Below are 16,032 nucleotides of genomic sequence, written 5' to 3'. Positions count from 1 at the left end.
GGTCTTAGGCCAGTAGTGTGCCCAGCAAGTGCAATACTTGGTTAAAAAGTGGGAGAAGGGGCCCTCCAAAAAAGTGCATGTATGGGTTTAGTTGCAGGCGCCAGTCCAGTGTGTTCCCTATTTTGGCTTCGCCAAGGGGCTCTTGTCAAAAGGAATAGAAAGCATATTCCTTAAACATAGTAGGTGCTCAATTAGTATTTGCTGCAGAGTGGTTGCATTTATTTACAGGACAGTTCAACAGTTGTTGACCAACTAACATCTCTTAGCACCTGTTGGCCCATCATTTTTTTTTTTCTGGGATGCCAGGAATGGGGGTGCGGTTAGGCTCTGGTCCCCTAGTGCATCCTGGGGGTGAGTGTGGGGACTGGTTAGTTCTGAGAAGCGTGGTGTCGCCAGGAAGATCCACTGAGAGCTCTCTGTCCACTCCAACCTCTGCCCACTGGTCCAGGCAGTGCAGAATCCGAGGTCTGTTTGTGTCAGTGAACTGGCAGAAGTTAGGAATTTTGGACTAACAGATTTTTTTTTAAGATTTATTTTTTATTGAGGTAACATTGGTTTTTGTTTTTTTTTTCCTTCAGATCTTTATTGGAGTATAATTGCTTTACACTGTTGTGCCAGTTTGAACATTGGTTTTTATAACATTATATGTTTCATGTGTACAACCTTGTTTCTACTTCTGTATGCCCCAGAGCGCGCTCACCACCAAAAATTTAGTTTCCTTCCGTCACCATACAGTGATCCCCTTTGCCCATTTCACCCTCTCCCCACACCACCCTCTCCCCACACCTTCCTTTTTACTAACCACTACTCTGTTCTCTGTATCTACGTGTTTTTGTTTGCTTTGGTTTGTTCATTTATTTTTTTGTGGTTGGTTTGGTTTTTTATATTCCACATGTAAGTTGAAATCCTACAGTGTTTGTCTTTCTACATCTCACTTATTTCATTTAGCATAATACCCTCAAGATCCTTCCATGTTGTCACATGGCAAAGTTTCATCCTTTTTTTTTAATGGCTGAGTAGTATTCCACTCTGTATATATACCACATCTTTATTCATTCATCCTTCTAGGCTACTGAAAATAATGCTGTGGTGAACATAGGGTTGCATATATCTTTTCAAATTAGTATTTTCATATTCTTTGCATAAATTTCCAGAAGTGGCATTGCCAGATCATATGGTAGCTCTATTCTTAATTTTTTGAGGAACCTCCATGCAGTCTTCCATAGTGGCTGCACCAATCTACATTCCCTTGGACGAACAGATTTTAAGAAGACTGTTTAGCCGTATCTATAGAAACAAGATTTTTTCTGGTCAAGTTTCAGAATTATAAGACATTTCATTTTTAAAAATCAAACGTGTTAAGATTTCATGTAGCAATTTGATGGCCCAGAATGTCTGGTGAATAATTTTTATTTCTCTTGTCTTTCGCAGTTTGGTTTTTAATTTAGTAAAGGACTAGTTATCTGGATTTAAATGAATGATGTGACGTCTGTAGTCCTGCAGGTTGTGTGGCTGGGAAGAAGGCACCACTGGCTTTGTCAGAAGTGTTTGTAGGCTCAGCGGTCAGGTAAAAGCTGTGGTTGGGGGCAGCAGGGGATGTAGCTGTGGTTTAGCGTTTTCCATCATTGTGCTAAAGTGAGAGATTCTGGAACATGTTTCTTATTAATCAGCCGTGTGACCGCATGTGAGTCCCCTCATGTCTGTAGGCTGGACGTGGGGTGGAGCTTGTGTCCGTCTTATCCTCTGCTGTATCCCATGCCCGGCTTAGGCCTTGGGCACATGGCAGTGCCTGCCTAGTAGAAACGTGTTGAGTAAACAACTGTATGAGTTTTCTGTTGTTGCTGTGACAGATTACCATAAATCTAGCGGCTGAAAACAACACAAGTGTGTTCTCTCCTAGTTCTGGAGGTCAGAAGTCTGAAATGAACCCTGCTGGGCTGAAATCAAGGTATCGGCAGGGCTGTGTTCCTTCTGGAGGCTCTGGGGAGAATCTGTCTCCTGGCCTTTTCTGGCTTCTAGAGGTGGCCTGCATCCTTCTGTTCGTGGCCCTCTTCCAGCTTTCAAGAGCATCACTCCAGCCTGTGCGCCTGTTGTCAGCTGCTTGGACTCTGACCCTCCTGCCTCCCTCTCCTCAGGATCCTTGTGATTACGTTCAGCCTCCCCCAGATAATCCAGGATAATCTCCCCAGCTCCAGAGCCTTAATGTAATCACACCTGCCAAGTCCCTTTGCCTGAGAAGGTAACATATTCACGGGTTCTGAGAATTAGGACATCAGCATTTTTGTTACTCAGCAGGCCACACGCGTTTGTAAAGCGTGCCGAGTCCCCCAGTGTCATGATTATAGCCAGTGGAATGGTCTGCTACTGGTGAATAAAAAGCCTCCGTCCCTCTGCTGGGGCCCTTCCCGCTTTTGGTAGGTCCTCCTCGGACCCCTGCTGGCACTGCAGGGGCCTCTTCAGGGCTGCCCTCTCAGGCTGCCCATCTATTTCCCACCTGGAGACCTTTGAAAGGGCTTGTTTAAGGCTTTTCTTTTAGACCTAGAGTCAGCAAAGGTTTCAGGCCACATGTCCTGTTGCATATTCTTTGTTTTTTTAAAACAGGTATGAAAAATATAAAAAAAGAAATAATTTTTAGCTTGAGGGCCTTACAAAACGGGCCATTGGCTGGGGCCCTGACTGGTGTTTTCCAGTCCCTGTTTTAGACTGAGCTCTGCAGGCTGGGGCCACGTGTGGCTGTCACCTTGGTGGCAGTTTCAGTGGCTTTTAACAGTGTTGTGTGTGCTCGCGTGTGTGTTGGGAGGGGTTCATGTTCCTACCCCAATGATCTTTTCTATTGGTTTGATATAAGGGAAGTGTCTAAAAATTAGATCTTATCTAATCTTAATGGAGAATTTCAGGCTGTTTTCCATTTGAAAGTCTATTAATTATTGTTGATTCTGACATAAGATCCAGTCCCTTTCCTGGAGGGGCTTACCGCCCAGTCTCGGGGAAGCAGCCTGGGGAGGTTACTACTAGTTCTGACTTTGGCAGAAACTCACTGGATCCAGCTATGGGGAGGGAGATTTATGGAACCCTCGGGCATCAAAACCCGAATTTGGACACTTTGGGCTGGTTTCCCTCCCTGTCACTGCTGTTCCTTCTCCTGGCACAGGGTGGGTGGGCAGGCACTGGGGAGGGTGGCCGGTGCTGAGTGCTCTGACAGGCAAGCGTGGGGAGTGAGCACTTGTGTGCTTCTGCTGGTTCACAGTTTCTTCACGGAGCCCTGTCTCCTGGATGCTGTCGTGCTGTTCGCTCCCTGGGGACTGGGCGCTGCACCTGAGCCTCTCCCTTGGCCGGCTGTAGCTGCCTGACCCGGGATCTGGGGGAGTGAGGGAGGGAGTGAGGTGTCCAGCCTGGGTGGCTCAAACCCTGTGGGGAGGGGAGGAGCGTTTCCCTGAAGGAGGGGTGACCACCTGGTAGGTGCCCCCTGCACATCGTATGCACCTCAGGACGCTCACTGCTGGGCACCCATTGAGGTGGGTGAGTGTTTCCAGATACGAATTGCATGCTTGTCTGCTCCTGTACCTGAGACAGTGACCGGCAGGTCTCGAGTATCAGGTTTGATGTGAAATGAATGGAAGGATGGATGTACCCAGCTCACTGGATGTGCTCTTCTGGCTGGCGTGGCTTCAGAATGGGATGAAATGACAGATCTTCCTGCTGCGGCTACACCAAGTGCCTGTTATGAGTCATGGATGTTCTCACAGTTACCTCCCTTTTCTCATTAAAATCATTTTACCAGTACCCAAATTGATGCTTTAGCTTTTTTTTCTATACAAATTTCTTTTAATTCCAGTGGGAGGTAATGGTCACTGGTACAGGTTTTTGTCTTCTGCGGTCAAGTTTAGAACCTATAGCCAAGGATGAGGGTAGAATAAAAAGGTACTGGAGCCGATAGTCCTCAGTGCCTGCGTGGCACGTGGCCTCACCGAATGTTAGAAAGGGTGAACGAGGAGGAATTGGATGGGGAAGGCACTCCTAGAGGAGCCTGCAGAAAGTTAGAAGGCGGCAGAGATGAGACGCTTCTTCCTTGGTTGGCTTTTCAAGGCTTTCTCTGAGTGGAGGGGTGGGCGTGGATGCTGAAGCCCCCGTGGACTCTGCCCGGGGAGGCCTGCTCTCTGTTTGTCCGTCTCCACCTCAGAGAGCCCTGTGCGTGTTGCCTGAGCAGGTGTTTCCCTCTGGGTGCTGGTTCTTTAGTTTCAGAGGCACCTGCACCTGGCTGTTCCTGGGTGGTTTCTTGACTGTGCGCTTCCCGTTGGTTTGGTTTTGCTCATTCTTGAAATGGACAGCTCTGCATAAGGACACCCTTATTTCTGGTGTTACGTGGGTGTGCTACAAGGGACGAGTATTTGTTTCTCCACCTTGAGCAGCTGTCCTTGGCTCAGGGAGAGGACTTGGCGTGTGAAGTGTATATCTCCGTGTGGTTGGTGAGTGACAGAGCCCAGCTGATCTTCAGGCAGGGAGAGTTCTTAATGTTGGGGTGGGGGTGGGGTCTCTACAGATGCCCTTTACATGTGAGCACGACTGCCTGTGCATGGTAAGGGCATCTTTCTAGGGACAGAGTCCAAAACTTTCTTCAAATCTTCAGAGAGATCCATGGTACCTAAAGGGTTCAGTCCACTGGATCAGAAGTTCTGGTAGATTATTAACACTCTTTTCTTTCTTGTTTTTTTTTTTCCCCCATTTCAAAGGCAGATCGGGAGCGGTGCCGAGAAAAATTTCCTTACTAGATGACATTTCATCGCAATGTCCGATCGTTTGGGGCAAATAACCAAGGGCAAGGATGGGAAAAGCAAGTATTCAACTCTCAGCCTGTTTGATAAGTATAAAGGAAAAGCAGTAGACTCGGTCCGATCCTCAGGTAAGAGCGGGTTACAGGCCATTTCCTTATGTTTTCCCTTAAGTGAGAAGCTCCAGGTCAAGGACCAGGAAAACCTAGCATCCCCTGTCTGGTCAGACAGATGCAGGCCATGCAGACCAGTCTTCTGGGCACCTGGTGGCCATCTCGTAGTTGTGGGGAAGCACATCACCCTCTACTCCTATTCGATGTCTGATTTCAGAGCCTGGAATGTTCTGACTGTGCTGTAGTGGGATTATTTCCTCATCTATCTTATCTTACTGAAGCCATGGATAGTTTGAGCCCAGTGGGTAGAATGGAATTTAATTTGCATTAGAATTACCCCTTTTAGATTTCCTGGTTCTGATATCCCGGAACTTGGTGGGAAAAGTTTCTGTTGATTCTGTCTGTGTTCCCTGAGGATTTTATCAGTGTCAGGGGCCCTGCTCAGGCTTGGTTTGGGTCTAGGCGGGGCTGTCCCTGTGGTCCTGCTGTAACGAGGCCAGAGCAGTCTCCCCTTGCACAGGGCTGGTCAGTGTAGGATGGAGGTTTCTGGACCTGGCTCCTCACCGTGTCCTAAACTCCTTGAGCTTTCTACCCACGAGTAAGCTTGAAGCCTCCGCACAGACCTTAGCTCCTGTGTCTCTGAAGTCCTCGGTGAAGAACTTGTAGAGTGACCACAAGGGACTGCCGAGCACCTGTTGTGTTTCCATGGCAGCTGGTCTGTCCCTTGTTTGTAGTTTGGTTGCCTTTGTCCTTGTCACCTGGAGTTTGGAAGAGCAGAAGGAACCTGACATCTTTCCTTCCGTGACGTTCTGTGCAACATCTCTTCCCACCCCCTGCAGTTATTCCTAGACATGGCTTACAGAGTCTCGGGAAAGTTGCCACAGCCCGGCGTATGCCACCGCCTGCAAACCTGCCAAGCTTGAAGTCTGAAAACAAAGGAAACGACCCCAACATCGTTATAGTACCCAAGGACGGGACGGGATGGGCAAACAAGCAGGATCAGCAAGACCCAAAGAGGTGAGCGCAGAGGGGCTGGGGCTCATCGTGGCCGGCACCCTCTCCTGCAGGAGGCAGCTCTGGAGAAGCGGGGAGGCGCCAGAGGAAGCGTCTTTCCCGCTGACTCCTGCTGCTGAGTTGTTTCTTGCTCCCTGTCTTGGTGTTTCCTGCTTTGGGAGCTGATGCAGCCATGTTTCTTTCTGTGAGCTGCCTTTCCCCAGTGATCAACATCCCCTGTGCCTTATTAAGAAGGGCCTCGTCCCCCCCAGGGGAGCCATTTCCTGCACGAGCCACTGTGGACAGAGCTGAGCGCTTCATTCTGGTTGGGGTCCCTGGGCGCGGGCCCCAGGTGAGAAGGAGGAGCCTTCCTAGCGGTGGGGCAGCAGCCCGGCCCCCCCCAACCCCCGGCGGCTGCACGTGCTCCACACGACACGTCCTGAGGTCGGCCACCCCGATCCAGGCACCGGGGTCATTGCGCAGCCTCCCTGTGGCCCACCCTCTGCTGGCACAGCACCTGCGGAAGCCTTCGGAGGCCCGGGGTCTGGCACAGAAATCATGGCTAGAGAAACAGCGCAGCCCCTGTGGCCGCTGCTGTGGAGGGCTGAGAGCACGTGTCTGCTGCCTGAGCCGCGCGCCGCCTCCCGCGGTCTGTGCCCTGGCCCAGGAAAGAGGATCGGGGAAGGGCGGGCCTCTCCGAGGCTGGCTGGCAGAACCCTGCTGCTGGGGTTTGCCTGTTGGGCAATGAAAACAGGACAGTCCAGCCTCGTGCACTTCTTGCCCTGCGCCCCCAGCCGTGGTCCAGCTGCTGATACTCGGGACCCAGAAAGAAAAGTGGCCCAGATCACAGCCTGCCACGCAGGGTCCTTTACTCTAACGGGAAATGGCCAATAGCTTTTGTACAGCTTCCTGTAGTTACTTCAGACAGGATGTAGAGAGTGAGCAAATAATTTGGTCAGATGATCAGTAATAACTGAAATTTTAAAACATTTCCTAACAGTCAGCTTAGGGTTCATCCTGATTGATGGTACAGCGTGACCTTTAGAATCAGACAGATGTGTGTGATTTCCAGCCGGGCCGTTTGTCAGGCTCACGGAACCTGGGGACTTCTTTGACTTCTGAACATCATTGTCCTCCTGTGAAGTACAAATAGCTCCTGGCCCCAGGGGTGGCCACACGCGCACACACACACACACACACACAGCCACGCACTCAGCTCAGGGCCTGGCACAGAGACGGTCCGTGGCAGATGTCATCTGTTACTGTCATCGTTCCGCTCAAGGGTAGGCACTACAAGCTCTGTAGTGAAACTGATGCCACACATTTCAGCGTGAGCATTGAAACGCCTCTGCTGCCGAAAGTTCTAGAGGGAGAGGCCAAAGCCTCGCTCCCTCCTTTTATCCAGTCTCACGCACCGCTGGCCTAGGAAACATCAGGCAGCTTTAACGAGGCCGGTGTGCTGAAGCATGTTTGCCAGCGAGAGGTGAAGGGTGAGTGCTGGCAGGGGCAGCAGACCCCGATGCTGCTTCTCTGCTGCCCCCGGGCTGCATCCTCCCCAGGCTGTCACGGAGGTGGCAGAGTTGGGGTGGGGGCACAGCTGCTTGGGACTCATTGTTTGGAGAACACAGAAGTGACGCTACCCGAAGCATCTGTTTCAGGTAGAAGGTGATGTGAGAGGAGGGTCAGTGGCCTCCATTGTGTAATAATCACACGTGGTGAGTTACTGAGTTGCATCAGCCTTAAATACGTGTAGAATTTGGCTTCAGCTTACAGATGAGCTGCCGGCATTGGGTGGACTCTGGCCTGGGGATTGCTGTCCTCCTCAAAGCTCGTCAGATGGAAGGCTGAACAGAAGGAGTGACAGGAAGGCTACAAGTCGGCAGAAACCTTCCTTCAGAACCCTTTCTTTGGTTTCCCTGGTGGCGCAGTGGTTAAGAATCTGCCTGCCAATGTAGGGAACACGGGTTTGATCCCTGATCCGGGAAGATCCCACATGTCATGGAGCAGCTAAGCCTGTGCACCGCAACTACTGAGCCTGCGCTCTAGAGCCCACAAGCCACAACTTCTGAAGCCCACGCGCCTAGAGCCTGTGCTCCGCAACAAGAGAAGCCACCCAGTGAGAAGCCCGTGCACCACAACGAAGAGTAGTCCCTGCTCACTGCAACTAGAGAAAGCCGGTGTGCAGCAATGAAGACCCAACACAGCCAACAAAAAAAAAAAAAAAAAAAAAAAAAGAACCCTTTCTTGTTCTCTCAAACGATCACCCATGGGGTGTAGGTTGACAGGCGCACCTTTGCTGGATGGTAGCTCCATAGTAGCTTTTAAACTTTAAAACATCTTTTGATCCAGCTGTCGCGTGTCTGAGAACTTAGACGACTGAATCGCTTACACACTCACGTGCCAAGATACCCAGAAATGCTCTTTGCAGTTTTATCCATAATAGAGGAAAAAGTGGAGATCGGCAGGTCCCGGTCTGTCTACCTGTGCCCTGTTGCTAAAACAGAGCGAGTTGTCACGGAGAGGTGTCAGGGTGCCGAGTAAACGCGAGCTACTCACCTGTATGCGTGCTGTCTTGCCACTTGTGCTGAAATATTATGCTGATATGCGTAGAAAAATTTGCTTGAGTTTCTCTCTGGAGGATGAGATCGTGACCAATTCTGTGTTATATGTATGTATTTTTTCCATGAGCATGTATTTCTTCTTTCAGCCAAGAGAAGGTGAAAAAAAAAAAAATCTTGTTTCAAAGCCATCAGCCCCCGAGGAGCTGTGAGCTCTTGGCCAGGGGTGAGGGGTGGGAGCTCAGAGCCCCTTCCCCGCACCGATAACACAGTCTCCCTTGTGCCAAATCCTCCATCACTTCGTTGTGTGCAGTGAGCTTTCAGTCTTTGCAGACAGAAGGCTCTGTGGAAAGGCAGAGGGCTGGCCTGTCCAGGCAGGTGTCAGCGAGCAGACCTCACACGTGGTCCAGTTTCTCGTTGTCTCAGCCAGCCTAGGAGTCTGCCGGGAAAGGTATTTTTACTGGGCAGGGGAGGTCTTGCTCCCAGCCAGTGAGCAGCCATGTCTCTTGGGAAGGGACCTTGTGGGTTTGGCCTGTACCTGTCTAGTTCCTGTGTGTCCTGCCTTTGTCTAGTTCCAGTGTGACGGCCTCTCAGCCGCCGGAGTCGCTGCCGCAGCCGGGTTTACAGAAATCTGTCTCCAATTTGCAGAAACCGACACAGTCGATCAGTCAGGAGGTAGGTGCTGGGGACCCAATCCCAGTGGTTGCCCCGGTGCTGGGGGCCCATGGGAGCTGTCACTGAGAAGGGGGGCTCTGCGTGACCTGCTCATTCCAGAGGCAAACCTGATGGGTGACTTTTGGAAAAGACCCCAGATGCAGAATAGAATGTAGGTGCCTAGTTTGATTCCCGTTGACTTAGCTTGAGGCGAGTCACGGGCAGCTGCAGGCTAGATCGGGGCCCCCAGTGTCTCCCCAGAAGCTCGTGCCAGAAGAGGACAGCAGGTGTGAGGCCACAGAAGGCTCAGCGCTCTGGTGAGCTTGGAAAACAACGAAGCAAGCGCCTTCAGTTGGTTTTCTTAATGTCATACTTTCTCTCAGTGTCTTCAGTATGCTAATGTGTCCTGTGAGTCTGCAAGGAAAGGACATCATGGGCAGCGGTCCCCAAATTTATTTGTGCTTGGAAACCTCTTTTAGCTGAATGTCTCTAGAGACTAGTGTCTCTGAGAACATGCTCTGGGAAATCCTGAGCTGTAATCCTTTGTCAGTGCATTTCAGACACCTGTCTAAATAGAGAGCCATGATTTAATCAAGGGCTCATATTGTGCTTGGTCCATCAGCCGCTGTCTGGGGGTTACAGAGACCAGCAGCTGGTAGCTAGAAATCTAGACAAGATGTCTGAGTCTTTTAGGACACCAGAAGAAATCTAGACAGATCCCTGGTGTTCACCGGGTCACTTGAAAAGAACGACTCAGTTTGCACTGCTTCCTGGGCAGTAGAGGGACTGAGGTGCCACCCTCGTCTGTGGGGAAAGTTTATGGCTTTGCCAGAGGGACACCCTCCCCCACCCAGGACTGAACTGTGCTTTTGCATTAAAGGACAAGAAATCCATGTTCATGCAAGACTCCATATTCATGGGCCTGAATCCACGGGGGCCTGTTGATCAGTCAGAGTACGTAGCGTGGAGCTCATATCTGTTTCCCAGAATTTGAAACTGATTAAGGAGCCCTGGTTGTTTGTACATCCCTGGCGCTACGTCAGACTTGCCCTCAGAGCTTGTCAGAGGTGCACTCACTGGGGCCCCGCCGCACAGAGCCTGTGTGCGGCCCCGGTGCCTGTGGAGCGTGGGTGCTGCGGGGACTGGCTGTGCTCGAGCCCGGCCTGCCGCCTGGCGCTTACCCTCTTCCCTCTGTGCGGAACTGGTGTGGGGAGGAGATCCCCGGTGTCTTCCAGCCATGAAGCCTCACCACGAGGCGCTGCAGCAGTTAGTAACCATGGTGCCACGTTAGTAACCCCTTCTCAGCACCCCCGGCCTTCTCTTCTGGTTTAGTGCCTTTGGTGGGTGAGGGCCAGGGCCGTCCCTCTGGCTGCAGACCCCAAGTGGGAGGCTGTGGGACGGCAGTGCCCCGGGGCCCCTCTGCTCCTGCTGGTCTGGAGCCTCGTCCCTCCCTCAGGGACTGTTCAGCCCCAGCAGGGGCTGCCCTGCCTGTGCTGGTGCTGGCACTTCCCCCTTAGGCAGTGTGTGTGTGGGGGGTGGGGCAGACACCCGTGGGCCTTCCGGGCGACTCAGGGCGTGTCTGTGATGAGTAAGTGGGCCGTGCACCTGGCCAGCTCTGCAGTGAAGGCCGGAGAGACAGCCGTCTGCCTTGAGTGTGTGTGGCGGCAGCTGGGGCCGATGGGGAGGGGTGACTGTTTAACCTGGGATTGAAGCCAGTACGTGCTGAAACGTCATGCTGCCTCAGCTTGGTTTTGTGTGTCTTTACCTTCAGCTGCTAAGTTGCATGTCGTTGGGAAAGGCAGCTGAGCTCAGTGATTGGGGACCTGAAGGGGCTTTGGACACAGGCAGGGTGGGGACAAGTCCTGGTGATGCCTCCCTAGCTGGGCGTCTAACCCCGGTGACCCTGGTGTGCCTAGCCCCACGCCTGGCGTGTAGCGAGCCTTCAGCAGAGGCGAGCTGAGCTGGGCAAGCCCCGGTTAGTGGGGGCGGAAGGCCTCGCACTGGGGAGTCGTGCCTTGTAGAGTGGCAGTAATTGCGGAAAGTGGTGCAGTGACCTGGCCAGCGACACGTCAGCACGTTAGCTTTCCCACGTGTATGTTCTGTTAGCGGCGGCACCCAGTTTCTGAGACACACACTAGAATTGGGGTTTGGTCTTGTCCCTGGAGCAAGACAGAGTAGCTCTGTGTGGGCACTAGAGGCAGACTGGCAGCGTGGTCCGGAACGCGGCGCTGGCTCTGCTGTGTGACCCAGAGCTGGCCGCTGGCCCTCCGGGCTGCTCCTCGTCCGTCATGTGGCTCGTGGCTCTTGACCTCGGGCTGCTGCCCAAGTGGGAGGCTGCATGGAAAGCCTGCGTGGTTGGATCCTGCCTAGCCGCTGGTAGTGGGGACGTCAGTGTAGGGTCTGGACCTGAGGTGAAGGCGCGAGGACACCTCGTCCTGACTCACTCGGGGAGTGGACAGCAGACCACGGGGCCGGCCCTGTTCTAATTGTCTTCCTTCTTTCAGAATACAAATTCAGCGCCAGGTGGACCAAAGTCATGGGCACAGCTGAATGGAAAGCCAGCAGGACACGAAGGTGGTAAGTGTGTGTGTGGCGTCGCGCTGGGCAGGTGGGAGGGACGAGTACCTTTTCTGGATGGTTCCAGTTCGGTCCCGGCAGTCTTCAGCCTGAAGCTCTGTGGACTCTCCTCCCTGAGCGAGTTTCCTCCTTTGCCCCGATGGTGGAAGTACTGATTCCGCAGAGCACGTCACCCCTGTTTCATTGAACGTTCTTGCTGGGGCAGCCCTCCCGAGCTGTGCGGAGGAGCCCGGCGCTGGCCCTGCGGCCTCGGCAGCTGGTGGAGCGCGTCCCGCTCAGCGGGCTCCGGGCCTGGGTGTGTAAAGCCGCAGCCCTGGGGCCTGCTTGCTTTTGGACGGTAACACCAGAGCGTGCGAGGGTCCGAGGAAGTCATTGCTGTTGGTGTCGTGTCTGACACAGGGGAGGTGCCCGGAGGCTCCAGTGGCTCAAGGACGGCGTGGGGGGACGTGCCCGAGTTTTAAGTGAACGCAGAGCAGCAGGCTGAGATGGCCCCGAGGGGCGTGGCTGTGCGGCAGGGGGGCCATGGGGCACAGGGGGACCCGGCGCCCCTTCAGGGACCAGAGCCCTTTGAGATGTGGGCCCGGGGTTGGCGGGTGTTTGTGAGAGGAGCCAAAAGTCCAGGTGTTTCTCCATGAATGCTCCTGGTTTTCCAGTGTGGCGTGCATATTCCTGCACACTGCGCAGTGAGGGACGCTGGCATGCGTCGTTAGGCCGCAGGAGCTCTTCCTTCTGTCAGCCAGCACGCTGCCCTGTTCGCCCTGGGCCCCTGTCCTGGCGCTGCCCTCTGGGTTCTGCGTATCCCTGGCAGCCGGGCCTTTCCAGACTCCACGGTTTACAGCTTAGAGCGGAAGTGCAGCTCCGTGTGCCGCATTCCCTGCACATCCGCGCTACTCTCGTGCCCCAAGGACGGACCCCTTCTGTCCAGGTTCGTGTCGCCGTGCGTTGGAGGCCTGCCCCTTCCTCCATCTCCAGTGGAAGGTGGTGCCCCAGTCCGTGTGCCGGGCCAGGGACTTGGAGCTCCAGCTTCTCTAGAGGAGTCAGGACAGGGAGCTCGGAGGCGTTCTCCAGCAGGGAGCGGAGGGGAGGCGAGGGGAGGGGGAGGGGAGGCGGGGGAGTGAGATGGGCTGGGGGGTGGGTGGGGAGGAGACAAGGCATTATAGACCTGCAGCCAGGTCTTCCAGAGCCTTTAGGAAGACAATTCACGAGACTGTTAACAGGGGTTGTTTGCTTTCTATAGCCTTTCTTTCTGTTAGGTTGGAATTTTCTTAAGGAAATTGATTGTATTCATTTTTATTTCATAAGAACTACAGAGATTAAAAAACAACACACGTGTAAATTGGCACAACCCCTATAGAGGGCAGCTTGGCACTGCCTGTCAAATACCAATATGGATACCCTTTGACCTCGCATTTCCACTTTGAGGAAATCACCCCATAAAGGATACTGATTACAGTTGTGTGGAATGGCGCACACAAGATGATTCATTGCAATGTTGTCATAGCAAATGATTGGACACAATCACTTGAAATGTCCATCAAATGATGGTACCTTCATGAAATGCTGTTTGGTTATGAGGAAAAAATGCACTTCTCTACTGAGCCAGCAACAGCTCCAGGACATATTCTTCAGTGAGAAAAGTGTGGACTAGTACCTAGAGGGATTACCAATTGTGCAGAAGATTGGGGAGATGGGAGACATGCTTATAAAAAACGTATGGGCATTAAAAAGAATCTCCAAAGGAAACATAAGAGGGTGTGGGGAGGGAGGGAACGAAACAGAAAACTCCCTATTTTGCGAGGGCATTTGAAGTAGGCAGGTGGGGCTTGAGGGCGGGAGGAAGGCCTCTGTCCGTACTCTTTTAAGGCTTTTTACCTTTGAACCTTTTGATGTTACCTATCAAAATAAAACTTGATTTAGAATATAATTCTAAAACACAGTAAAACATTCCATCAGTGTGTGGTGCTCATCTGGGAGACAGCAGAACCCAGCAGCCTAAGAGGAGAGAGCCTGGGGCGGGAGTTGGCTTCTGGGTGCCCTCCCGCGGGGGTGGGGGGTCACAAGCCTGCTGTGCCAGCAGGGCTGTGGGGATCCGGGGGTGTTCGTGACTCTGGAACTCAGAAGGGTCCTTCCTGAGTGGACAGGCCCCCTCCATGTAGAAAGTGGTCGTTCGGTCTGTTTCCCCTGGGTCCGGCCAGGAGGCCTGCCTGTGTGGTTCGGGCAGAGGCCAGAGATGCGCGGCTCGTGGGCACCGCTGCCAGAGCCACCGGGGTTGGCAGGTGGCTCTACGCGGGCCGCAGAAGAAGCCCTGATTTTACTGCCTCAGTTCCTCGTGGCAGAGCACAGGTGGTGGGTGGGATGGGTGGGTAAACATTATAGGGCACTGAAACCTTAGGAATACTACGACTTTGGTTTGCGATTTTGAGTTCTTCACTTCATCCTTTTTATCTGTGGAAGGTAGGTTTAAATCACGATTAGACTAATACCTTCATGACTGGTGAGGCAGAAAAAAGTACTAGGCATTTGCTGCTATTTTTTTTTTAACTTCAAATAATCTATCAGTACTATATTTTAAAAGTATGACTTTCATATTTCGTTCTTCCCAGTGACCTTTTAACATAATGAAGCAGCTATGTGAGCAGTAGTACTCCTTCGTGACACTTGGCAATTGTCTCTCAGGTTAATCACTGGTGAACAGTGTGTCCAGTTGTCCCCCAGGCAGGTTGATTTGACCCTGAACCTTTTCGCTAAGTGGGATGGTGAAAGAATTGCCGCCTCGTACACCTGTACTAATCCCTGCTGCATCTTTCCGGCAAAGTCTGCCTGAGTTAGCAGCTGCTCAAATCGGTAACGCCTGGGGATGGATTTGGCTATATTGTCTAGGGATCAAGGCATGTTGCAGTTGGATGTTTTGGTGTGTGATAACTGCTGTTACTAAGTGTGTATGGTGGTGGACATGTGCTGTGTATTCCAGTAACGGGACCAGATCCCGTTCTAGACTGTAAAATGCATCGTTCATTATTATCTGTTCATCAAAAAGATGATTGCAGGTTCTCAGCGCTAAGTGCTGTAAGTGACAGGAACAGAATTAAGAAAAGGCTTCGTCTCTGCAGGAGTTGATAGTGTTGGGGAGTGAATGAAAGAACAGAGAAAGAAGTTGTTCCCAGGATTACAAGAGTGGAATGTTTGGCCTTGTAGGGCTTGAGGAACTTTGTAGAAAATAGTAAACTGGAGTGGACAGACAGACGAGAAGTTACTCGTGAGGGTAAGTCTAGGGTGAAGGGGTTGGGGAGGCGTGCATTACCTCCACTGAGAAGCAGTTGACTACACTGGGCTGATTTCACCAAAGACCATGCTTATCCGCTCCCCAGGGCCACCTGAAGGACCTTACTGCCTTCTTCCAGGAGCGGGAGGGAAGGATCTGGGCTGGAGCAGCTGCTGTACCTTACACCCTGCCCTTTGTGACCAGCTCCTGCAGGGGGGCTGGCAAGGGGCCTGGTGTGGGCGCAGGAGGCCAGTGCAGACGGCGCCCCGGGAAGGTGCTCCCTTCAGTGCGGTGCAGCTGCCAGCGTGTGCCTTCGCTGAAGCAGACACCTGTTGATGCCAATCTCACTTGCTCCATAAGTCTTTCCAATTTTCTCGACAGGTTTAAGGGCCTCAAGCCGACTATTATCCTTCTCTCCCGAGGAATTTCCGACGCTGAAAGCAGCTGGAGGGCAGGACAAGGCTGGCAAAGAAAAGGGCGTCTTAGATCTGTCGTATGGGCCAGGACCAAGCCTCCGCCCTCAGAGTAAGTGAATTGTAGCCCCTGTCTGGGCACCCGTGGGAGCAGCAGAACGTCCCCTTGTGCTTCTGCCCTCTTGGAAGCGTGCCGTTTCTCAAGGAGCCAGGCTCCCTGCCTGGAAAGCATGGCTGTCAATCCTGCACCTGACCCCCAGGCTGGGCTGCCGGCCACTCCTTTCTTGTCCTTTGGGTCAGGCCAGGCCTGTCCGCCTTCCCTGCCATCTTCAGATGTTAGTTCTGCTGTGCCTGGGAGGTCACGGCAAGGACAGACGGACCAAGGGCCAATTGATTCCCGATTTGGGAGCTTGTTTTCTAGCCAGTTCCCAAACCTTAGCCAAATCCTATCAGAATCACTTGGGGTGTTTGTTAAAAAGTCTGATTTCCAGCCCTCTCCCATCCCCAACTAAATTAGAATCTGTCATTTTTAACGTGTTGCCATGGTTGAGTAGGCAGCCCAGCACTGGTGTCCATGGCCCCTTCATCTGGGGTCTGGCCAAGGGGTTAGCAGGATTGTGTAGCAATTCTTACTGGTAATATTCTTTTCTTTGTGGCCTTGGGTGGTTAGAATTTAAGGTGTTATTTAGATTT

The 16,032-nt window shown here is 52.5% G+C and overlaps 1 protein-coding gene across 14 annotated transcripts in view; it reads left to right on the top strand.

The window, feature by feature from the left end:
* Positions 1-16,032, top strand: part of PRRC2B (proline rich coiled-coil 2B) — an 82,935-nt gene that overhangs the window by 22,324 nt on the left and 44,579 nt on the right. For 13 of the 14 annotated variants that reach the window (XM_057725314.1, XM_057725313.1, XM_057725311.1 and 10 more), the window contains exons 2-6: positions 4,731-4,900; positions 5,722-5,899; positions 9,006-9,108; positions 11,592-11,664; positions 15,308-15,451. In XM_057725314.1, coding sequence (XP_057581297.1) covers positions 4,786-4,900; positions 5,722-5,899; positions 9,006-9,108; positions 11,592-11,664; positions 15,308-15,451 — 613 coding nt within the window. In that variant the 5' untranslated portion in view covers positions 4,731-4,785. The remainder of the gene's footprint in view (positions 1-4,730; positions 4,901-5,721; positions 5,900-9,005; positions 9,109-11,591; positions 11,665-15,307; positions 15,452-16,032) is intronic. The other variant, XM_057725312.1, reaches the window with a different exon arrangement.

The sequence above is a fragment of the Hippopotamus amphibius genome, chromosome 2, assembly GCF_030028045.1.
Source record: "Hippopotamus amphibius kiboko isolate mHipAmp2 chromosome 2, mHipAmp2.hap2, whole genome shotgun sequence".
NCBI lineage: Eukaryota > Metazoa > Chordata > Mammalia > Artiodactyla > Hippopotamidae > Hippopotamus > Hippopotamus amphibius.
The sequence above is the reverse complement of the archived record's forward strand: the minus strand, read 5'-3'. Positions and strand labels throughout refer to the sequence as shown.